The sequence below is a fragment of the Callorhinus ursinus genome, unplaced genomic scaffold (genome assembly GCF_003265705.2).
Source record: "Callorhinus ursinus isolate GAN/ISIS: 27379988/994484 unplaced genomic scaffold, GSC_fseal_2.0 scaffold13, whole genome shotgun sequence".
NCBI lineage: Eukaryota > Metazoa > Chordata > Mammalia > Carnivora > Otariidae > Callorhinus > Callorhinus ursinus.
In genome coordinates this window covers 30,963,328-30,988,019 of record NW_027397075.1, presented here as the reverse complement: position 1 = coordinate 30,988,019, position 24,692 = coordinate 30,963,328, and the positions used below count along the sequence as shown (strand labels likewise).

General features: G+C 33.8%; 1 protein-coding gene across 7 annotated transcripts in view; it reads right to left on the bottom strand.

Moving 5' to 3' along the window:
• SUCO (SUN domain containing ossification factor) overlaps window positions 1-24,692 on the bottom strand; it is an 85,989-nt gene that overhangs the window by 12,649 nt on the left and 48,648 nt on the right. For 3 of the 7 annotated variants that reach the window (XM_025877763.2, XM_025877757.2, XM_073900032.1), the window contains 12 exons: window positions 23,380-23,485; window positions 21,246-21,266; window positions 21,004-21,059; window positions 20,422-20,513; window positions 19,874-19,939; window positions 13,745-13,813; window positions 12,875-12,965; window positions 9,136-10,299; window positions 6,209-6,296; window positions 3,228-3,332; window positions 1,492-1,646; window positions 953-1,044 (listed from right to left, as the gene is read on the bottom strand). In XM_025877763.2, the coding sequence (XP_025733548.1) occupies window positions 953-1,044; window positions 1,492-1,646; window positions 3,228-3,332; window positions 6,209-6,296; window positions 9,136-10,299; window positions 12,875-12,965; window positions 13,745-13,813; window positions 19,874-19,939; window positions 20,422-20,513; window positions 21,004-21,059; window positions 21,246-21,266; window positions 23,380-23,485 (2,105 nt within the window). The remainder of the gene's footprint in view (window positions 1-952; window positions 1,045-1,491; window positions 1,647-3,227; window positions 3,333-6,208; window positions 6,297-9,135; window positions 10,300-12,874; window positions 12,966-13,744; window positions 13,814-19,873; window positions 19,940-20,421; window positions 20,514-21,003; window positions 21,060-21,245; window positions 21,267-23,379; window positions 23,486-24,692) is intronic. The other 4 variants (XM_025877758.2, XM_025877759.2, XM_025877760.2 and 1 more) reach the window with 3 other exon arrangements.

The following is a 24,692-nucleotide window of genomic DNA, read 5'->3' as shown; positions in this document are numbered from 1 at the left end:
CATCTGGTTTATGAAAATTCATCAAGCTTTACATATAACGATTACACTTTTCTTACATGTAACACTTCAATTAAAAATTTCAGTTATAAAAGAAAATCAGCCAAAAGAAGAAAAAAAGAAAGAAAGAAGCAGGAAGGAAGAAGAGATTTACTAGTCCTAAGCAAGCACAATGTAATGGGTTAAACTTGTGAAGCTTTGTGATAAACAGTAAACAGTAAATCATGCTCAGCAATGATTACTCGAATTATTTAATCAACTGAAACATGCTGCTGTTACTAAATCCTGAAGAAAGAGAACCTAATAATTATTAAGAAAGCAATCCTAATTGAAATATATAATTAACTTGGTTATTTTAATACTGCTATAAAGTTAAGTCTCTCAGTAAGTGCTAATTATAACAGAACTAATATAGAAAAAGAGCTACTCGGTACAAATTCATTCATTTAAGTATTCATTGAGTATTAGACAATGGAATGCTACTATAGACCCTGGTCTATAAAAAAGAGAGAGACTAGATCTTTTTTTTTTTTTTTTTTTTTTTCAGAAAGTGCCTCACAGTCCTAAACTAGAGACAAAAGGGGTCCCACCTGTACAAGAGAGGAGGCAGATAAGCACAGGATGCTATGGGAGCACATTCAGGTTTTCCAAATCTGTTTAACTTTCTCAAACATCCCTTTCTAAAAAGAAATACTTCTAAAAAGGAGCATGTGCAAACAAAGCTACTGATGGCTAATTAAACTAAGCCCTCCTTCCCCACCCTCTGGGCTTTCAGGAATAAAGATAGATATAAAGTGTGAAAATGATAAGGTGGCTTTGGCATAGCACAAACACAAAGGTTACTTATACCCATTATTCTGTTGCAGATGGTTTTGAACACAACACTGACATTCTACTTCTGCCAGAAGTAAGCTTGATTCCTGTTTATATATATGTATATTGCACAAAAATCTACCTTCTTTGCCAGTTAACTGTAGAGACTTAGATCTGATGAGTGGGAATGAAGTTCTCCTTTTCAAATTCATATCATCATAGGAAGAGAAACACCTAAAACATGAAGAAAAATCAACATCGGGCACAATGAGTAAACTACATATAATTTACTCTGCAGCTGGGGCTTGATGGAAGCTATTGAGAACTGAACACGCCACAGAATACTAACCTCTAATGTAACACACCAATTATTACTATTACATGTAAAAAAAAAAAATTAAGGATCATTCTCTAAAAGGTGCTATATTAAAATACCTATAAATCCTCTCCTTTTGAACTCCACATTCAAGCATCCTTCACAACCAAAATATTTCAAGGGTTTATGCACTTCCTATTAATGTTTTCTTTATTCCAGTCTACAGAACCTCCCAGATACAGGACTATCTTGTTAGTTCCAATGATGTTTTAACTGCAATTTTAAGATATCATATGGGGAAATATACAAATTTCTCAAAAATATAAAAAAACAGTAAAAAATGTGAACTAAAATGCTGATATTACCTTTTAGGGCTTGGATACTGATTATTTTTAGGAAGTTTTGAAATATAATCTCCATCAAATTGAGAAGTGTTTCGACAGCGTTGCATACAAAGCATCAGTCCCAAGACAACACAGAGAACCAAAGATATGACAAGATAGCTCTGTCGATCTGAAACCTAGGAGGAGAAAAGGATTTAATTATTATATATTTTATATATTATAGTAATATTAAATATTATATTTTGTTATAATTTAAAAATTCTATTAGGAAAAATATAGTGGGATATAAAATTCAAAGGACAAATAATTTTAAACATTTTTTCATGTATTTCAAAACCATAAAATGCAGGGCATGCTCTTAGAAAATGTACTACTGAGGTAATGTCTTACTCTGTCTTCCTTCCCCCCCCTAAAATCTTTGAACATTTTCAAACCTATGGAAAATTTTTAAAAATAGGAATGAACATATTCATGACTTTCACTTATGTTTACCAATAATTAACATTTTGTCACATTTGCTGTGTTTTTCCATCTGTACTATCTCCTACTTGGGGAGAAAAAAAAAATCTGGCTCCTGCCTAGTCTTTGCCATCTTGTAATACTGAACCAGCAATCACTCAGTTATTTAAGCCAAAAACATGGGGGTCATCCTTAGTTCCACATCCCACATATCCAATCTTTCATCAAGGCTTGTCTTTCTCTTAAATATTTCCTGAATTCAACAACTTCACACTGTTCTCCACTTCTAAAACCCTAGTCCAAACCAACATCACCTCACCCAGGTTACTGCGACTGCATCCTAGTTGGTCTCCTCCCCACTTCTGCTTTTGTAGTTCCTTAAGAGGCAATTCTCCACAGAGCGACAAATGGGGAGTTTCTCCAAGCATCATCAATGAGATGACCCCTGTCACTTCTTAATTCTTTCCAATGAGTTGCAATGATTAGAATAAAATTCAAACTCTAAATTGCCTACAAAGGCCTACAAGACCCAGTCCCCATCATATCCTGAAGGTACTTCTTACCCTCCTTCCCCTCATTCTGCTCCAGCCATGCCAATTTTCCTTCTGCCCTCAGATATATTACACTGTTTCTAATCGTGGGTCCTTTGCCCTAGTGCTGCTAGTAACAGGTTTGTTCTGACTCTAGGCTGCATGTAGCTGCTCACCTCTTGAGCAGTCAAGTTCTAATGCCACTGCTTCATATAAGCCTTCCAAAATCACTCTAGCTAAAGGAGCAACTCTTACCAAACCACTCCACACACACACATTTCATCTTCTATCCCACTGTCCTTCACATATATTTACTATATGTATTCCCTCTCTCCCCCAGAAGAGAGGCTCTGTGTGGCCAGGGACTACTCACTGCTGTACGCCCCAAGGACTGTACAGCTCACACCCACATACAATGGATGCTCAATAAATACTTACTAAATCAATAAAATTTCTGCTTTGTTAAACAACTCAGTAAGCCTTTGTGAAGTGAAAATGAAGTATCAGTGCTTTGCAAAAGGCCTAATAGAATTGCTTTATAACCATATTTTAGGTAAGCCCTAAACTATGAATGCCTTGTTTTCCAAAAAATTATAATTAGTATATTTCCAAAACTTTAAAATGCCACATTCTGGTATTCTAAACAAGTTCTCTATAAATGACCATTTTGTTTGGTTGAAGTTCTTAGATACCATGTTCTTAACAAGCCTGCCTTTATGACAACCTCTATATATGCAGTGTGTCTTAAATACCAGCAAATAACAATACCTCGTGTTTTAATTCTGCCACTGTTGTTGATAAGTTTGAAACAAGCTGTGTCATGTTGGTCAATTGTGCCTGTAGTAACTGGATGGCTTCAGTTTGCCGCTGATCCTACCATAAAGGAAGCAATATTATTTTTGTGTGTGTGAAAGTTTCATCTGTACATTAAATACACTGTAAGTTCCAGTAAAATTACTAAGTTCCTCAAGAAAAAAAAAATAATAGGAAGCTTCTAATGAATGAAGTGTGACCAGAAATTTAAAAAAAAAAACCAAAAAATGAATCTGAGACTGTTGAACCCTCCTCCCCTACCCCTCCAAAAAACCATTTTGCCATTTACTGCTACCATTTGGATTACCATCTAACAGACGTTAATAAATTCCTTTTCAAGTTAATATGGGCTCTACATGTATAAACCAGCATATAGTCAGCTGTATGCAAAACAAGCACTTTGTCACATATGTATTTTTAAACCAAAGCATTCAGCACAAAAACGTTGAAAATTTTTGAAAAATGTTTTTGGATATAAAGCAGGCTCATACCAAGAAGCTTTAAAAGTTCTAGTCTATTGTACACTAGGATGGAACTTAGGATGTCCCATAGTCAAAAATCTGCAACAGTTTATCTAGTCAACGTTGGATATCATCAACGAAAATAAATTAATCGAAAACATCCATCTTTCCAGCTCTAGATTTTTAACTTTTATAATCAACAAATATGCCTTTATGTAAAATATCTGCATGCATATTTTAGGGAATTATGCATCATACTCATGGTCAGGATCCTATATTAATAGGGAGACTGTATTGAAAATTTCAACTTACTACTGAATTTGGGGAGGAGGAAGAGGGCAGAATGTAAAGAAAATCTAACACTCTATTTAGGATCATTATGAAATAGCTATATAACCATTTATCACTTTAGACCTAAGTTTTTCCAATTTAGATTTAAATAAGTTTTAGGGGCACCTGGGTGGCTCAGTAGTTAAGCGCCTGCCTCTGGTTCAGCACGATCCCAGGGTCCTTGGATCGAGCCCCACATTGGGCTCCCTGCTCAGCAGGAAGTCTGATTCTCCCTCTCCCTCTGCCTCCGGTCTCCCTGCTTGTGCTCTCTCTCTCAAATAAATAATATCTTAAAATAAATAAGTTTTAAATCTCAACTATGTGTGTGTGTGTGCATGGGCGCACGCAGGGTTGGGGGGTAGGCTGGGGGGAGATGGATACATAAAACTGTAACAAAAAGTTTCACTTACTTCCCTTACTGCAATACTCTGTGATACTTTCTATCCTACTTCATTTGTTTCAAATGCTGAACCTGACTCATTAAACTGTTTCTTCTGACTCACATTTGACAAATACTGAAAAATTTCAGATAGTTATAAACATTTGAAGAAAAAGCTATGAAATTTAATAAGTTAGTCAACACTTCTAATCAAGGTTTACCTCCAATACTGTTAATAACACACAAATTATTTAAAAGTATTTAAATAAGTCTTTGAGATGAGAAAATATAGAGGGGAAATCATTTTAACCATTAAAATTAATGAAGAACTAAATAACTACTGTGTTCATAGGTCAGAAGACAATATTGTTAAGATGTTAATCCTACGAACTGATATATAAATTCAGTAAAATCTAATCAAGATGTAAACAGGTTGTTTTTTGTAGAAATTGACAAGTTGATTCTAAAATCAATATTAGCCAAAACAATTTTGGAAGAGATGAACAAAGTTGGAAGATTCACACTATGTGATTTCAAGAGTTCCTATAAAGCTACAATAATCGCAACAGTCTGGTATCAGCATAAAAATAGATGAACAGAACAAAAGAGAAGCCCTGAAACAGACATATGTAATATATATATACATAGAGAATTGATTTATATTTATCAAAAGTGCAAAGGAAATTCAGGGGGGAAGGGTAGTCTTTTCAACAATGATACTGGAATAAAGGGAAATTTACTCATGTTTCTCTATCCCCCTCCCCACCAAAAAACTTTGAGCCATATTTTAGAACATGTAAAAATTAAAATAGATTATAAATCTAATGTAAAACGAAAACTATAAAACTTTTAGAAGAAAACAGGAAAAATTCTTTGTGACTCTGGGTTAGGGAAAGATTTTATAGAGCAAAGAGAAAATAAACAGGCTTTAACAAATTAAAAACTGCTCTTCAAAAGGCACTTTTAAGAGAATGACAAAACAATGAACTGAGAGAAAATATTTGCAAAGTATATCTCTAATAAAGGACTTGTATTCCGAATACATTTTAAATAACTCTCAAACTTCAATTAAAAAAAAAAAAAAAACTAAAGGAGGAAATCTGTATGGAACCACAACTGGATTGTGTTAGGAACTAGCAGTAAGATGCAACTAAACTCTGAAACCTCAGGCCTCCTCACTTCATCTCACCATCCCCTAGTCCCAGATAAACTTTTAGAAAAGTATAAAATTTCTTCATCATAGTAACACACTGTAAAAACTTTCATCTGGATATTTCAATACTGAAATTGTGCAATACTGAAATTGTTTCCTTAAAATCAACAAGACAGGCTAATGGCCAATATTACCAGTCATATTGCATCACAGGCAAGAGACAGAGGGGGGGAAAAAAGAAGAAAAGGTGTAAGGATTAAAAAGAAGAAACAGAACTGTACTTATTTGCAATCAATTAGATTATCTGTGTAGAAAATCACAAAAGATTTGATTTTAACAAAGCTGCTTAAAAAAAGGCCACTGCATTTCTACGACATATACACACACAAACTTAGGAATGTAATAGGAATAATGCTCAAGAAAATTTTCTCTAGAGGAGATGTAGATGCTAATAGCTAGGTAATTTCCCAAACGTGACATCATATAATAGGTTTATCACCACCTATCAGGGGAAAAAAGTGAACCAACACTACTTATCCTTCTTACCAGCAAGAGCCTACAAAATTAAAAAGAAATTTATATAAAAAGTAAATAAGGGTTGAAGATGACCAACCTGCTCCTCTGCTATTCTTGAAGTATTCTGAAGTTTTACTATTGTTTTATTGAAAGCCTTTTGCATTTCTTCCATTTGTTTTCGGTACCTACGGAGTAAGAAAGGATTTATTAAATTAGCTTTAATTTCATATTTCTTAACTTATTACTGGAAACACACTTCTGATTGCAATATAGGAGATAAATCTACTTTTTTTTGAAAATGACTCTTATTGAGGCCTGGAACAGTTACATAGGTAAATTAAAGAGATCCCTTGAGGTATCTGCTACCTTAACATCAATTCTACACATCTCACTACTATTATGTAAGATTAGTCACATATATGATCAATCAATTTATGACAAAGGAACTAAGAATATAAAATGGGGAAAGAACAGTCTCTTCAATAAATTATGTTGGGAAAACTGGACAGCCACATTCAAAGGAATGAGAGTGGATTGCTATCTTACACCATACACCAAAAATAACTCAAAATGGATTAAAGACTTGAATGTAAGACCTGAAATCATAAAACTCAGAACACAGGTGGTAAGCTCCTTGACTTTGATCTTGGTGACGGTTTTTTGGACTTGACAACAAAAGCAAAAATAAACGAGTACATATCAAACTAAAAAGCTTCTGTATAGCAAAAGAAACCATCAATGAAATGAAAAGGCAACTTACCAAATGGGAGAAAAACTTTGCAAATCATATATCTTATGGAGTTAATATCCAAAATACATAAAGAACATATACCTCTCAATAATAAAAAATTAAAGAATCCAATTAAAACAGTGGCACAGGATATAAACAGGCCTTCTCCACAGTCATACAATGGCCAACAGGTACATGAAAAGATGCTCAACATCACTAATCATCATGGAAATACAAATCAAAATCACAATGAGAGATCACCTCACATCTGTTAGAATGGCTGTTATCAAAAAATATAAGACATAACACATGTTGGCAAGGATGTAGAGAAAAGGGAAGCCTTGTTGGTAGAAATGCAAATTGACACAGCCACTCTGGAAAACAGTAGGGAGGTTCCTCAAAAATTAAAAATAGAATATGATCCAGCAACTCAACTTCTGAGTATTTATCTGAAGAAAATGAAAAACACTAAGTTGAAAAGATATACGTACTCCCATGTTCACTGCAGCATTATGTACAATAGCCAAGACATGGCAACAACCTAAGTGTCCATCGAATGATAAATGGATATAGTAAATGCGGTATCTGTACACAGTGGAATATTATTCAGCCACAAAAAAAGAAGGAAATCTTGCCATTTGCAATAACATGGATGGATGGACTTGAGGGCGTTATGCTAAATGAAATAAGTCAGACAGAGAAAGACAAATGCCATACGATCTCACTTATATGTGGAATACAGTAATAATAATGATGACAGTAATACCCTCAAACTCAGAGATACAGAGAACAAATTGGTGGTTATCAGAGGTAGGGGATGGGAGAAATGGGCAAAGGGGGTCAAAAGGTATAAATTTCCAGTTATAGAATGTATAAGTAATGGGGATGTAATGTATAGCATGGTAACTATAGTTAATAATACTCCGTATTTGAAAGTTGCTAGGAGAGTAGATCTTGAAAGTTCTTGTCGCAAGGAAAAAATCTTGTAATCGTGTGGTAATAAATGTTAACTAGACTTATTGTGGTGATCATTTTATAATATATACAAATATCAAATCATTATGTTGCATATCTGAAATTAATTATATCTCAACAAAAAATTAAAAAGAATCAATAATTTCTGTGGTTCCCTTAGGGGGGCAATTAGGGTAGAGAGAAGCAGGTAGGAGGTCCTTTTTTTTTTTTTTTAAGATTTTATTTATTTGAGAGAAGAGAGAGCACAAGTGGGGGTGGGAGGGAAGGGTAGAGGGAGAAGGAGAAGCAGACTCCCCACTGAGCAGGGAGCCCGATGTGGGGCTCAATCCCAGAACCCCGAGATCATGACCTAAGCTGAAGGCAGACACTTAACTGAGCCACCCAGGTGCCCCAGGTAGGAGGTATTTAAGTGGGCATGCATGCACATGCACACACAATTTGCCAATAAATTCTGTGGATTACGAGGAAACCCATTAGTATATAATGATGACCTTAGTGCAATCTCAGTAGTGGCATTTTAATTTAAAAGGAGTAGGGATATGGTGATTAACATAACAATAAAAAAATTTTAAAAAGAAAAAAATAAGGAGTAGGGAAAGGTGGTGTTTCAGACATTCTGGACACTTAGTGCCTAGGTGGTTGCAAAATGTTGGAGAAGCCCTGAGGACACTGGACACTTAAGGGATAAAAAAGAGTAAACAGGTATAAAAAAATGGAGAGTTGTGCCTGGGGTCCCTAATCACTGCATAAGCACACTGGCACTTATGAGCACAAAAGCATAAATTATCACAACGAGAACTAGGATTCTAGGACTTCTTTGAAAGACTGCAAATGTTGCCTAATCATCCAGTTCAGTCTACTCCGTCTTTACTGATTTAAACTCTTACTTGTTATCTTGTCTAGTTCCACTAAAAGCTTCAATATCTAATATTTTTTATAGATATTACATATACAGTGTGTGTGTGTGTATATGAATGTGTATATGTATGTGTGTATATATATATATGTTATATAATACTATAATTTTCAGATGAGTACTGTGGGAGCCAAACAGTAAAAGTGGCTAAAGTTAAACAACAGAAGAAAGGAAAAACTGATTAAAGATAATTCAAACTTGTGGTAAAGATATTACATCACTTAGTACTTCTAAAAAAGAAAATCAATTCTTTAAGTCACTGATCAACATCTAAGTAACACTCTCTCCAGCTAAAATGGTACTGACTACTACTAAATCATGAGATAATTAATCCTCTACCCAGAAAACATACTATGCTACTTACGTTGCAAAGTAGAATGTGCTAATTGATAATAAAGCTTACCTTTGGCTAAGCTCCTCCAGATAGCGGCCACTGAGAGACATGTTAACTTCTAAGGCTTTTATACGATTATTAAGTCTCATAAATACTGACTCCTTTTGGTTTGATCCATGTACAAGATTTCCATTAGTGTATCCTAGATCTGTCGAATTTTGCAATTCGGCATAAAAGTCTGTAGCTGTCCTCTGTAGCCCTCTTAAAAGGGCATCTTCCGGAGACTGTTCTTCCTCTCTCACTTCAGGTAACGAAGAAGAATCCATAACAGGAGTCAAAATTTGCTTTGGTGTGTCAGCTATGTTCATTTTGGCTTCCCCATCTTCACCGTCTGGCATAGTAGCTGTGTTTACAAGTGGCACTACTGTTTCAGATAGCTTTGTGATAATGTGCATGGAGTTTATATCTTCTTTTACAATATTATCCATTACTTCACTAAGTTTATTTGTTTCATAGATCACAGCTGGCTTCTCTATAGAACTAAAACTCTCAGACTTTTTTTCTGTCTCATTATCAAACTCAACAGAATTCTCTTGAGGGATCACTTGAGATGGTGTAGGTCCTGCCTCATATTTACTAGGCTCAGACACTTCTGTTTTAGGTAATGAATGGATTTCTGGAGTAACATCTAAGAGAAGAGACTGAGAAAGAGTTTGAGGATGGCTTGGTTCAAGTTCAATTGCATCTGCACTGTGATTAATCAAATCACCTTGGTGCATACTACTTAAGTCACCTAGAACAATAGTTTCAGCATCCTTTTCCTTTCTCTTACTGTCCAATTCTCCACTCGGAGGTTGCAATACTAAAACATCCACTGATTCTGCAGGAAGTGGTAATGGTGGTTGAACCGACATGAGATGATCTTTTTCTTTACTCACAGCAGTTCTGCTACGTTGTCGATAAAGAGCAACTCTAACTGAACACCATTTATATATGTATTCCGAAAAACTAGAAATACAACAAACTGTGGTCAGTTCACTGCAAAATATTTGTGTCTCTGACTCAAACCAGGGTGATGATTCATCCTCCTGTTCACCGCTACCCAGAAGGGTCACTGTAGATGGACTTGCCTCCTCTTCTTCCTCTTGAACCAGCTGTACAATTGGACTCTCTTTTGGAGTATCGGGTGATGAGAGCTCTGTATCATGTATGTGTCCTTCGGTGGTTACAAACCTAGAAATAGATATCATAATTACGTATCACTTTAATTAGAAATCTAAAGTTAAAATTATGCTAAAAATCAATGTATCATATGTCAAATAAAAGGAAGACTAGAAATATAGAAGAAACTGAAATTTTTTTTTGGATGAATTTTTCCCCTTCAAAAGTCAGTTTCATCATAAAAACAAGTATTATTCAGAAATGGTAACAGAAAGACCATTTATCAAGTGATCAGTCAGATGACTCAAATCACTATTTACTAAATCAAACTTGCTTTTTAAAAATATCTATTTAAGAATTGCTTATATGTGGATTCTAGGAACTAGAATCTGGGATTCTTAATATACGAATGTACTTTGTATTTGAATATCATACTTTTAAAAGGTAGCTAGATTTCTCAAAGAAAATTTTTCTGTGGATGACTTGAGGAATTCCAGGGTAGCATTACACATACACACACGATTATCTGCATCCCTCCCACCCCAAAATAATCTTAACATCATCTGGGCTAATTTTCTATTATTTAAAGCCAAATACTTAACAACTCTAATGAAAGTCCTAGCTAATAATAAATAGTGCCCCATCTGTAACTTAATACCATCTGTAGGATCTAGAGTATGTATGTAAGGTAGGGGAGTAGGGGGATGGAGCTGGTAGGAATAGTGCTGTAAATTATAATGTTTGTGGTTCATTCCAAGATAAAAATACATTTCCAGGTGCAGCCCTTACAGTACAAAAGGTACAAACTGAAAAAATAAAGTCACTTGAATACCAAAAAGAAATATCTTCATATATAATTTTCCTACTCTGAAAAGTTACTAAGAATGCCAGGAAATGTCTTTGAATAAAGACTAATATCATAGCAGCAAAGGTAGGAATAAAATAGTATCTAAAAGCTAGATTTTCATCTTGTTGACAGTAAGTAAATGGACAAAACTAAAACATAATTAGACTATGCTTCTCTAAATAAATGATATATAGATATATGGTCTCTAATAACATTTCTTACATCTTTATTGCTTACTATCTACAACATAAATTTAGACAGTAAAAAGGAGCAGTGTCTGAAGAAAGGGAGGGAGAAAAACTAAAATGAATTAATTTGGTACAAATTAAGTTATATACCATCTATATATACCCTAATCAGAGCTATACTTTAAAAAACTCAAATGTGGGAAAAGAAAGTAAGTCATCTTTTCATAGTAACTTTAACAGTGACACCCTATCATGGATTCTTTCATTTTCATTTATTTTCTTCAAAGGGTTGCCATATAGTAATCAAAAAGAATTTAAAACAAATATAAAGAAACATTAAACTAAAAAGTAAGCAATTATATAAAAAATCTATTAAAATCAAACTAACAGAGAAAAGTAAAAACTACTATATAAGCGTGATGTGGTATCTTCCAATAAATATTCATATGTCTATATGGAGGAGAGTGTGTATATATGTGTATGTGTGTGTGTGTATGTACACATATATAAAGTGAAATCAGTTTCCTTTAGTTCTGAAAAATAAGACATACTATGTGTTGTTAACTGAAGAAGCCTAGTCCTAAAACTGGGACTAGGAGGCACAGTTCCACATAATTAGAGACAATACCAAGAATGTCCCTATCCTAAATAGATTTCTTAGGACCTCCTAGGACTCAATGACATAGAATGCTATATTTTCTCTCTAGTCATCCAATAAACAAATATCTTTAGTCATTTTACAAATAAACACAGAATACAAGTATGTCACTGTGCCCTTCAAAGCACAAAAATCTCAGTTTTTATTTAGTATGGTATTTAGGAATTACAGCTCAAACCATACCCACTGCATGTTTCATTACATATTTCCCTGTTCAAATATCTCATCCTGTTAAGCAGAGTTCTGAGACAAAAGGCTTTCAACATTTTACAGAGTATATCTATGAAATACACATAAACTTACAATAACTATACCCAATTATCCGGTCTATGAGCTTATCTGTTATAGATAAGAAGAAGTGGCAAAAAACCTTAATCATCTCTGGTAGAAAAGACTAAAGAAATGAGGACATTCTATGTTAACTACATGACAGACATTCCTGTCCAAAGTGCCCCACTGCAGTCCGGGAGAAGACGTCTATCTAATTCAATTTAAGAAAGTGAACACTGTAAGAGTTTGTTTTGAGACAAATACATAATTTAAGAATCACCGCTCTAGGAATATCAGGCACCTTTGTAGCTTTTGAGGCACAGCACAGGTACTTAATCAATGCTTTTAAATTTGAACTTAATAAATGCAAGCTTTTAAAATTTGTCCTCAAACCTATACCTGCAGAATTAGGCCAATTATTTGCAATAAGAAAAAGATTCAGTATTGTGAATAATAGAAGTAATATATAATATCAAAACAACAAACATCTGGTCTGAAGTGAAGTGCATTCCTGGTACCCAAGAAGCAACTCAAAGATATTTTAAGTGGCTGTGGAATGCTTACCCTATGATTCAGAGCTTTCTATAGATAATTATTTCACACATAAACCCCAAGTACCTTTCTATGTACTAGTACATTCGGCTCTCCATTTTAACAGAACTCTAATATCACAATATAACTTACTCAGGTGATGGAACAGGAGTTGAAACAGGAGCTAAGTCAGGCATTTTAGGTGCAGCTGTGGCAGTGGCATTCTCAGATATACTTTTATTTCCTATTTTAAGAAAGATACCCATGTTGAGTTTAATTTTAAAAAGCTATGCCGTGACAATATTTCACTATAACAAATAAGGAACTTTAGTTTCTGGGGGAGAAAAAAAGTCAAATAGGTTTGCTACTGCAGACTTTATTTTCTTCATCAAGGTTCTTTTAGAAAGAAATGACCATTTGTGTACAAAGTCAGAACTACAAATTATGCATATTCTCAACTTCTCAGATAATTAAAGCAACTCAAATGACTATAAATTCTGTGTAATCTTAAGTGATTAACATGCCTTCTAGACACCTAAAGGAGTTACTAAAGAGAATAAGAAGAAATGTATGGGTCATTTTAAGTTCGCACTTGGAGCTAAGTATTTTCTAAGAACAAAAAAAGGAAGATGGTTTCTCCTTGCTGTTAATACTCATATTTGGCATTCTGTAGAGGGGAAAAAAAAAAATCACTTTGTAAATTGAGTATTTATTTGCTAAATAAAAGCATGCATGAAGTACCACTAGAAAACTTCAGGAAAGAGATAAGGGATAAAATTATTACTTCTACAGCAGGAAGAGTCAAAAAAGAAATTCATGAATTTTATATAGACAGGATCGTATTATGAGAGAACTTATGAAATTCAAATAAACAATGAATAATAGAAGATTAGTAAGTCCCTTTGATTCACTTCTATATTTCTAAATGAAAAATTAAGTTCCTTGGCTTATTAATTAATTTTCCTAACTAGAATGACCCTTGGAGTATCAGATATTTAAAAGACCCATAAAATGATTAGGTACCTTCTGTCAGGTCTTCAGTTTTTGCTCCCAGAATATTAGCGGCAATATTCACCATATTTAGAATGGCATCTAAAACAAAATTCAATCAGAAAAAAATACCAATACACCTAAAAACTCTTATATAGCTTAATATCAGATAGTCAAAAAACCATTTATAATGGTCTTTTTGTATTTTTTTGGACTAATTACCTTTTTGTTCATCTTACTATGTAAGTCCAATATAGGACACAAATTTCAGCCAAAAAGTATAAAACGTAAATCTGAATTTTTATGTTCAGAAGGAATTTAAAACTTAATTATACTTTTTTGGTTAACCTTCCCCAAACCTTTTGCTAAAACACTATCTTCAACATATTACAAAATTCAAGTAAAATTCAACATATAGCCTCTACTGGGGCAGGGAAAAATATGACAACCAAAATCAGTATTTTACAGAAAAGCTTGTTTTTCTTTAAAAAGTTTCTACCGTTTAAAACAAAAACAAAAAAGTTTGAAGTAGTAGTTTTTCCTAAACAGGTGATTTTTATAGATATAAACAAAATGGGAAGATTATTATCCAAAGGAGAGCAGGAAAATTTTATTTTCAACTATAAACATATCTTAGGAGAGCAGGAAAATTTTATTTTCAACTATGAACATATCTTAGGAGAGCAGGAAAATTTTATTTTCAACTATGAACATATCTTATTTATTGATAGTATGGTTAAATTCCAACTTGATACTGCACAGAATCAATTTCTTCGGTAACTTTTAATGATGTTTAATGGATAACACATGACACAAAATCTTTTGTGAATTGGGTGGGTATGGGCATGGGCAGGTTAAGTTAAAGTCATAAAACTCTCAGTGCTGTAGGTAAAGCAATCTGCATACCTGCAAATTCTGCCTCTTTCTAAAGAGGATACTTGGATGATGAGTAAAGAGGTAGAAACTTTAACATCTGAATAAATAGCCAAAGGCACATGAGTATCACAAAATACCTAACTCCATAAAAAGCTGGTGCTGAGAATAGGTGGCTTCCTTCTATGATGTAATTTCAAGGGAAATTAATTTCATCCCCAATCTAATCTCTAATATTCCACTAGAAGTTAATTAACCAGTTGTCAGGTATTTCTCCTTTTAAAATATTAATATCTGGCAAGGGCTACATATTAAGTCTCATCAGTTATTTCTGTCTTGTTTTCCTTTCCCAAGAGATCCATAGGGTTTTCATCACACTTCCAGTGAAAATCAGAGATGTGAAAAGTAGGAAAGGCTCTAAGGGAGGAAAAGCTAACACCCTATCCAGAAAATTGAGAGGAAGCCAAGCACTGTCACCTGGAGCTGATCCCGTAGATACATGTTTTACGGTAGGAGAAAATAGTAAGAAATTTTAGACATGTTTAAAATGATAACTGGTAGTCCTAAATTTTGATATTTACAAAGTACAGGAATGGTACTTTGTTCCACTCATTGGTACAACACACAAAAGCTTTGTACTTGCTTTGTAAATGTCTAGGATTATAGGTCAACCTTGCCCTTCCTTTGACCAGACAAACTGGTAAACAAAGAAGCAGTGTTGATTCTTAGGCTAAAGCATGAGATAAAAACAAGAATGGAAACACCATATTTCCACACAAACCAAAATAAAGTAGCAATGGAAACTCTTTTATTTCCACATAAATCCACTTTTAATGTCAACCAATACTGCAATAGGATCTGACCTTCTACTTAGCCTGCTAGCTGAAGTTCAGTCAAAATGGACTGCTTCATAGAATCCAAATTCTGGAATCAAATCTATACTCTGAAGTCCTTGTGCTTCAAAGCGCAATCTGACCTCAGATAACAAATTTTTTGGCATTTAAATTTTGGGGTATTTATTGTTAAAGAATTCAAGAACAGAACACATCTATGGATCTGTGTAAAGAAAGCAGGTTTAGAGTATTACGTTTTAACCTAAACATAAAGAAGATTTACACTATCCTTCATTTAAAAATACTATTTATCATCATTTCAGGGGGCTACTTGGTAACAAAAGCAAAATTTGGCAAATTTCTACATTCTCAGTCCATCTAAAAATTAATTTTGCTTCTGTTCACAGAACACTGCCAAATGTAGTCTTATTCTGTCTTTTGAGAGAAAGCAGCTTTGTGTATATTCTATTCTGACCATTCCCAATTTGCATCCAAACACATGATAGTTTGTCACAATCATAATGTGGCCACTTAAACACCTTCTGAATAGGCTAAGGTAATAATTTGGAATACAGTACCAAGCTAGACATTTGTCCTCAATTTCTCCCAGATTAGCCAACTCCTTTATCTTTGAGCTGGGCACTATTCATCCAATCTCATTCTTTTAGGAATGAAATTCTCCCCAGGGACCATCAACATGTTACACTCAGTCTCCAGCACACTAAGGCTCCTTTTGATATGGAAAACAAACTACCTACGCTACAACATAACAAGACAAACCAACAAAATAACTATTTCCTACCATTTGTATTTAGATACCTCTGCTGCATGCCCACCCTCATTCTCACTTCTCCTTCCAGATCTATAAAATATAGACATTCATAAAAAAATACTCTGATGTAAGAGAACACAAAAACTGTATTTTGTCTTAAACATATACACAGAAACCTGGCCTTTAAGCGATTCTAACAAAATGCAGACCATATTTAGAAGTAAAGGCAGACTTGTAAGAATATCAAAGTAGAAAGTGGTCTGGAATATCCACATGACAAAGTACAAGGAAAGCAGAATGATATTAAGAATTTTTTGTTGAAGTAAAATATTTAAATGTTCTGGTTAAAGAATGTAAATAAAAGAATCAAGCAGAAGAGCTGCCATAACTGGCATATATACGAAGTCAAGAATGCTGCTTTCTCTAACATAGTAGTTTCTCCCTTTTTGGTAAAGAAAATTACATAACGTCAAGAATGTCCAAACATTCAGTATGTACGCTCTTTGACAACCAAGTTCCAATAGAATCAATGTACTCTGGTGACATATATTTCCTGTAACTACTAACTGCTCAATACCAAAAGGAAAAGGGAGTTTGTATTAATATTAAAGCCACAGGGAAAAAAGGGTGGGGGGCCGCCTGGGTGGCTCAGTCAATTCAGAGTCCGACTCTTGATTCTGGCTCACGGTTGTGAGATCGAGCCCTATGTTAGGCTCTGTGCTGGGCATGGAGTCTGCTTAAGATTCTCCTTCTCCTCAGTTGGTTAAGCGGCTGCCTTCAGCTCAGGTCATGATTCCAGGGTCCTGGGATCGAGCCCCGCGTCGGGGAGCCTGCTTCTCCCTCTCCCCTCTGCCTGCCTCTCTGCCTACTTGTGCTCTCTCTCTCCCTGTCAAATAAATAAATAAAATCTTAAAAAAAAAAAAAAAAAAGATTCTCCTTCTCCCTCTGCCCCAGCTTAAAAAAAAAAAAAGATTAAAGCCACAGAATTCTTTTTTTTTTTTTTAAAGATTTTATTTATTTGACAGACAGAGAGAGAAGAGCATGGGGAGCAGCAGAGGGAGAGGGAGAAACAGGCTCTCCGCAGAGCAGAGAGCCTGATGCAGGACTCGATCCCAGGACCCTGAGATCATAACCTGAGCCGAAGGCAGAAGCTTAACCAACTGAGCCACCCCAAGCCACGGAATTCTGTTTTGGTGCCACTATCTAAATTTAAAAAGTAAATCAGGTTCAAAATTGGCCAATTTCAAGCTAATTCATAAAGTGTGATGATGATAATAAAATTCAGATATTTCAGTGCCAGAGACTAGCTCTTTGGCCTGATTCCACTCTGTTATTTACTCCTTAAATATTATACCACCTTGGAGGTGGGAGCAGAGTCAGGCTCAGAAACAGTCCCAGACTCTTCAAAAGGACAAGTACAGAACACAGCTGTATTAGGTCATGTCTATAACCTTTATGACACCAAAGTCTTATCACTGCCAGCTACTATGGCCTCTTTTTCTGAAACTTCAAGAGATGGAGATCTTTTTAAACCCTACTGTATTTAGGTTTAGCTGACATCTTCCCACCCTCCCTCCCTCTCACTAAACAAATTTTTTCAACACTAGAACACTGAAAGGTAAATAGAAGATCCATAAAAAGAAAAATAAATGATATGTTACCAAAAAACACATCTTTGAGGAAAAAGATCCCAAAAGTGGGATATAAAGAAGATTCTTTATCTAATTAATAAAAATAATACCTTGGTCACAGAAGTGATTACAAACAGGGAAATGCCCTCCATTGTGATATAAACTAGGTTTTGTCTAGGAGTTAATACCGTAAGAATACAGAAAAAGAAACCAAGAATATTAACAGGACTTTCCTTTACCTACAACTATGGTAAGGCATACACTTCCCCAAGGTGCCCCTTCCTCTCCAGCAACCAACAGAAGCTAGAGATCTTTCAGTCTGGGGCTATTTTCTGACTCCATAAAATAACAATGCTTACACACAGCTAACTAATATAACATCAGTGAGCTATGATGATTACTACACAGAACAGAATTTTTAATACATATTTAAGGACATGAACAATAATATTAATATCCAGAGAGATAACACAGCATGTTTTCACTCCTAAAAAACTATATCCCATAGCAGTGAATGAAGTCATCAACTAGATAGCTAAGAATCCTACTTAAAAGTAGTCACTAATATATAGACAGTTGACTAGCAATAGAGGGAAACAAAGTATATTGAGCTAATATGCAACAAAGTTACATATTATATAAAGGGTTCCTCTTCTACAGGTATTTTTAGCATTCTCCCTATGCCTTAAAAAGCCCACTGAATACATTATATGTTAAAAAAAAAAAAGGAAAAAGATAGTAGGAAGGGTAAAATAAAGGGGGGAAATTAGAGGGGGGGACGAACCATGAGAGACTATGGACCCTGAGAAACAAACCGAGGGTTCTAGAGGCAAGGGGGGGGGGGGGAGGATGGGTTAGCCTGGTGATGTAAAGAGGGTATGTATTGAATGGAGCACTGGGTGTTATATGCAAACAATGAATCATGGAACACTACATCAAAAACTAATGATGTAATGTATGGTGATTAACATAACATAATAAAATTTAAAAAAAAAAGCACACTGAGGACTAGTTTTCTATGGAGAGGAAAAGGGGAAGAAGGGAACAAAAAAAATAAAAGATGAAAAAAACCAGAGGCAACTCCTAGCTCCATATACTGTAGCTATACAAAATATCTACCTAAGTATATATACCACTGATTGATTAAACCTAAAAAGGTATAAAGACAATGTACATCATGAGACTGGGATTGAAGCAACTCAACTCACTAAGGGCAACAAGGGAAAGGCACAAGAAATTAGTCATTGATTTTACAAAGATTTACTTTTATTATAATCAATCATTAATCTCCAAATAAAAACAAAACCCCTTCCAGTATTTTATGTTCTTTACGAATAACCAAAAACAACCATTAAAATATACCTACCTGAATTATAACAATAAAAATTAAGTGTCAGTTGGTAATGGTCTTTCCAGGAGTCTCCTTAGCCAGCTTACCACTAGGTTCAGAATTTAATAGGCTGGCATGACAAAAACTAAACTACTAGTATCTTAGACATTATTTCTTTAGTTTACAAAGAGTGTATTATTATTATTGTTCCTGCTTGAGAATCATTATTATTATGGATAAGAACAGCCTTTATATTTGTAATTAATTAGGAAACTAATCACATCCATAGATCAAGGATTTCTTGTTTGCTAAGACTTCACTGATGCCTACTACCTCTGAACTACCATTCGAATTCCCTTCCCATCTAGAATGACTACCCAGATACTTCTACTTATATGGTCTGGAGCTCTTTAATAATTCTTTCCCCAAGTAAATTCATAGCCCATTCTTCTAAGGAATCTGCTTAAAAATATAAGCACTTAGGGTAGAAGAACCAACTTGTGCTTGCATTTTTTCCTCTCCTCTTTCTTTTCATTCACCCTTACTATTTTATCCCTAAGGAAATACATTTCAATGCTAGTATCTTTGATTTCAACTCAAGTTAAACATTGGGAGGAGGAGCTTCCCAAACCATATACCGCAACAAAATATCCACATATGTCAGGGGGGAAAAAAAGGTTGGGAAATATTTTAATAGTGTCTAGAAAAATCCCAAATACTCACTTGTAGCAGAACCAAGAAGATTTTTTGAGGATTTATCCTCCACAGTATTATAATCCAAAGGATAATCTGTTTAAAGAGAAAATGAAGGTAATTACACTGAGAACTATCTTCAATAATATGTTTAAAAGCTCAAATTATGTCCTGTCAAAGTCAGCTGTTGTTTAAAGCATATTTTATAATAAATATTCACTATACATCTAAAACATGTTCACAAAAAGAAAATGAGATTCAGAAGCCATTTATCAAACAGATGTTTTAAGCCAAGGAAAATAATTCCACTGCTTACCAGAATTTTAATCACATTTATAAGACTTTATTAAGTTTTCCATGTACTTTACCAACCCCTGATAAATGTCTTCATTTCACTTATAGGAAAATTGAGGAAGGGGAAAATTCTATTTTTCAGGCTATGATTTAAGATCTTTTAAAACAAGGACTTGATAAAGTAGAAATGGAGGGTGTCATAAAACCTTCTCCTATCCCTTCAGGCTATTACTTTAAAAAACAAAAAAATATACATAATAGTCACATGTCTTAAAGTCACTTACCATAGTCCTCATCAAATAATTCTTGACGTTCTGACTGATACTGGGAATCAGCAATCTCTTCATATTCTTCAACCATACTAGTGCCAAATACCCTATTAACAACAATTGCATTAAAGACTTTCAAAATAAAATGAAATTGTTAAGACTCATCTCTTCATAATAAATGACAAAATACATTAACTTTGGTCATTTTTTGAGGGCCATTAGCTTTTGGACTCCAAAATAATGACTGTTTCTTACATTGTAGTCATCCATCCCCTGTTTCCATTAAAATTTTTTCTATTTAAGGCATTTAAAAATTTGATGGCCAGTTTTATCAGTCTAAGAATTTTCCATATACTATCATCATAGCAAAACAGCAAGCAAGCTAGGCCAGACACGCATAATGGTTATTTTTTCTTAGAGCAAATTTTTACATTTTTCTAAAACAGATTCAAGGACAAGAAGGGTTTAACAGCTTATGTTTCTTTGGTATTAACTTCACACAGGAGAAAATTATTTCTTCACTTTAAATATCCTGGGATTTTTGTGTATCACTTTAAAAAAAAAATCACTCAATAAGTGTCTGTTGTTCTGTATTACCTTATAAGGCTTAATGGACAAAAGTGCTCTGATCCAAAATGTGATACCAACTCTACCTAAAGAATAAAAGCACAGCGCACATGAGATTATCTAACAATATATGCAGTTTCTTTCATTATAACATTTCTAAAAATAAAGTCCTCATATCCCCAAAAATCAGTAATTGTAAAGTTTTGCTTTTTTGCCATGCAGTAATATGCCATGCCCTGTTATTCAATATTGCAAAAGAGAAGGTTGCTAACCTTTATGTACTTGATGAACATCTGAAGCAAGAGAAAGGAAAAGAAAAAGAAATCAGTTCCAAAGTCTGGATAACATGCTATAGGCAACATTTAACATTTGTAAATTATATTGTTTAACTATAGAAAGCAATGAACTGTGATGGATAACATTGTAGTACTCTTATTTCTTTGCAGAAATCAAATCAATGGTTTAAATTTTTACCATCACAGCTAGAAAGTATAATCTAACTGTAAGGAAATTAACTTTAAGGTTAAGCTGAATAACCTAAAATTCATTGCTGCTGTTTTATCTGTCAGGAATAAAAACATTCTAAAAGTAATAAAGAGTAACTAGAAACAACCTGTGTCTTATACTAATTCAATTATTATAGATATGTATCACATATATACCTATATATATATATAAATACATATGTGGATATACACATGTACATACATATTGATAAAAGATTAAGTAGCATAATATAAAATAGTATTTATTCTTGTACCATACTGTATACAAATTTTTTTAGGGAAAGCATGAATTTTTTGGATACTATATTATTTCAAGTATAACTTACAGAACTAAAAGATATATATCAATCCACTTTTAAAATATAGGCTATTAAAAGTAGACCGTATATCTGGGTTTAGTTTTGGGATAAGGAAAACCCACATAAATTTATATATTTATCGACATTAGAATTAGAATTAAATGTTTTTTTCCTTTTAGAATGCTACCAAAAAGAACTTTTTAGAATAGTCATCATCAAGATGCTCTATAGTATCCCACCATAAAAAGAACCAAGTAGGAAATGACACTTTTTATACCACCAATAAATTATGTTCTGCCATTATTAATAAAAGATGGTATGAAGAATAATTCTTGTAACTATTTCATTAACAGGTGGGTTGCCTTAATTGTAAAATTAATTGTATCACCTGCCAAATAATTTTAAAAATTTTTCCTTATCACAGTGTAGAAACTGCCATATAAAAAGGTCATGAAACAATTGTTTAAAAGAAATGGAAAATATACCTTCATTTTTCTGAACACTGTTGAACCATTAACTGAGAATATCAACTGTATTTTAAAAATAGAATTTAGCATTTTTATATTGAGACTAGGAATACTACAAGTTTACCCATTCATAGAAGCCAATTTAATACATGCTTAAAAAAGACACAGACAGTAAAATCCCAGAGGACGATCAGGTAGCTATAAGTTCTCACATTTAAAGAAGACAGAAATCAGAGCTGCTATCATTCCAAAACACAGTGGTACTTTAAGGTGTGCTATTATTTTAAAGAAAAAAAGGGGAGGAGAGGAGTAGGAAATTCCTGTATTTTGTCTAAAATCCAATTCGAGAGTGATAATTCTACTTTGGTAGATAATTCATTCTCTACATTGGTGGAGGAAGCAGCAGAAATACTGAATAAAAGTGTTTAAAAGTTTACTTGAAATTGGTATTTGGACAAAGAATATTTCACTTGAATATACAACAGAAAAGGCAATAGATGTAAGACAAATAACTGGATATTAAAATTAAAACGATCTAAGAATCAGATTCTAATAAAAAATCAGACCTGCTTTAAAGACTTCAGTGACTAACAATAATTTGGACTTTGAAATACAGAAAGACATGATACCATGAAGATGACATTTTACATTAAGACTCAAAAAAATACTAAGACATAATTTGAAATTTCAGGGATGCCTGGGTGGCTCAGTCAGTTAAGTGTCTGCCTTCAGCTCAGGTCATGATCCCAGGGTCCTAGGATCGAGTCCCGCATCAGGATCCCTGCTCAGCGGGAAGCCTGCTTCTCCCTCCCTATGCCTGCTGCTCCCCCTGCTTGTGTCCTCTCTCCCCCCCACTGAGAAAATAAATAAAATTTAAAAAAAATTTTGAAATTTCATCAGAGCTGCAAATATCAAAACAATTAGCCTAAGTTTCCAGTTATACAAAAGGGAATGTATTAATATTTGTTTCATAAAATAATAAATGCAAGTGAGAATCATTTTATCAAAAAGAATATTGCATTAAATTTCCTCTTAAGTTTTATGATTTCTAAAAAGGTGGGGTGAGGTATAAAAACGTATGAATAATAGGTATGTTTTCATTATAAAACACAGTCCTGTAGGTATAAACATTACCTTCACATATTTTGCATACATCTGCTCATCTAAAGGGAAACTCTGGACATTCCTCTCATCTCTACCATGAAAAGTACCCAGCTTAATCCACTTATTTGTGGGATATCTAGGAAATATAAATATAAACATTCTTTTTAAAATTCACAAACCACATATTGAGAGGTTCCATCACATCTTCAAAATACATCCTGTTTAATTTTTTCCTCTCCAGGTGCACACACTCACTTAACAGTTTAAATAGTAAACTATTGAGTTGAAGAAATGCATTTTCTTTTCCAACTAAACTCTGACAAGTTCCTCTTTACAGGGAAAGAATACCTTGCAAAACTCACACCATTATCAAAGAGAAAACAAGAAAAGGAGAAGACAAAAAGTAGGACCAAAACGGCTTCTTGGGCTTCCAAGTAAACTGGAGGTTTTAAAACAGAGTAGCCAAGAGATTGTTTTGGAAGCAGGTACTACACTTCATGTAGTAAGAAGTGTGTGATGATATAAAATACAAATAAAAGTGCTGGTGGAAAGGGAAACAAAAAATCCTTTATCATCAGACTAGAATTTCACAGATCTTACATAGCTGTTTCCCCATCTTTAAAAGAAAATCAAACATAAAAGCCTTAAAGTATTATTTTTGTTTACTACAGTGTTTTAAAAATCCCTCAAAGTAATGGAGTGCTATTAAAACAAAAAAACACTTTGTTAAAGCTGGGTATGTCCACTTGACATATAAAAAAATTACAGCTTAGAGAAAAAGAAGTGATCTGAACAAGGTTATTAGGTGAAAAATGGATGGAATTCAAGAGGTCTTGAGAATTAATTTCAATAACTGCATATATGCAGTGCAGAGTGTGAGGTGGAAGAAGAGCGTGGGTAACCATTAATGATCAACAACAGAAGAATGGTTAAATAAATAACAGCATTCTACATGCCACATGAGAGACACTCAAAAAGTATTTATTGCATGAGTAAATACCTCCAGTGGGGGGAAAATATAAACCATTCATTAAAAATGGTATACTTATTGCAGAGAATTACTGAATCAATATGTTGTACACCTGAAACTAATGTAACATCGTATGTTAATTATACTCAAAAATTTTTAAATGGTGTTTAAAAGGCAAAAGGATATTATCAGGATATAAGCAGTAAAAGCTGATTTTTTTAAATAGGATTAGTAAATATATGAATACATAGAAAAGCCTGGAAGGAATATATTAAAATGCTAAGTTATCTTTGATTGAATGGATTGATTCTTTATCAAATTCCTTATGTTAATTCTTTCATAATCACACACACGTAACAAATTTTTAAATTAT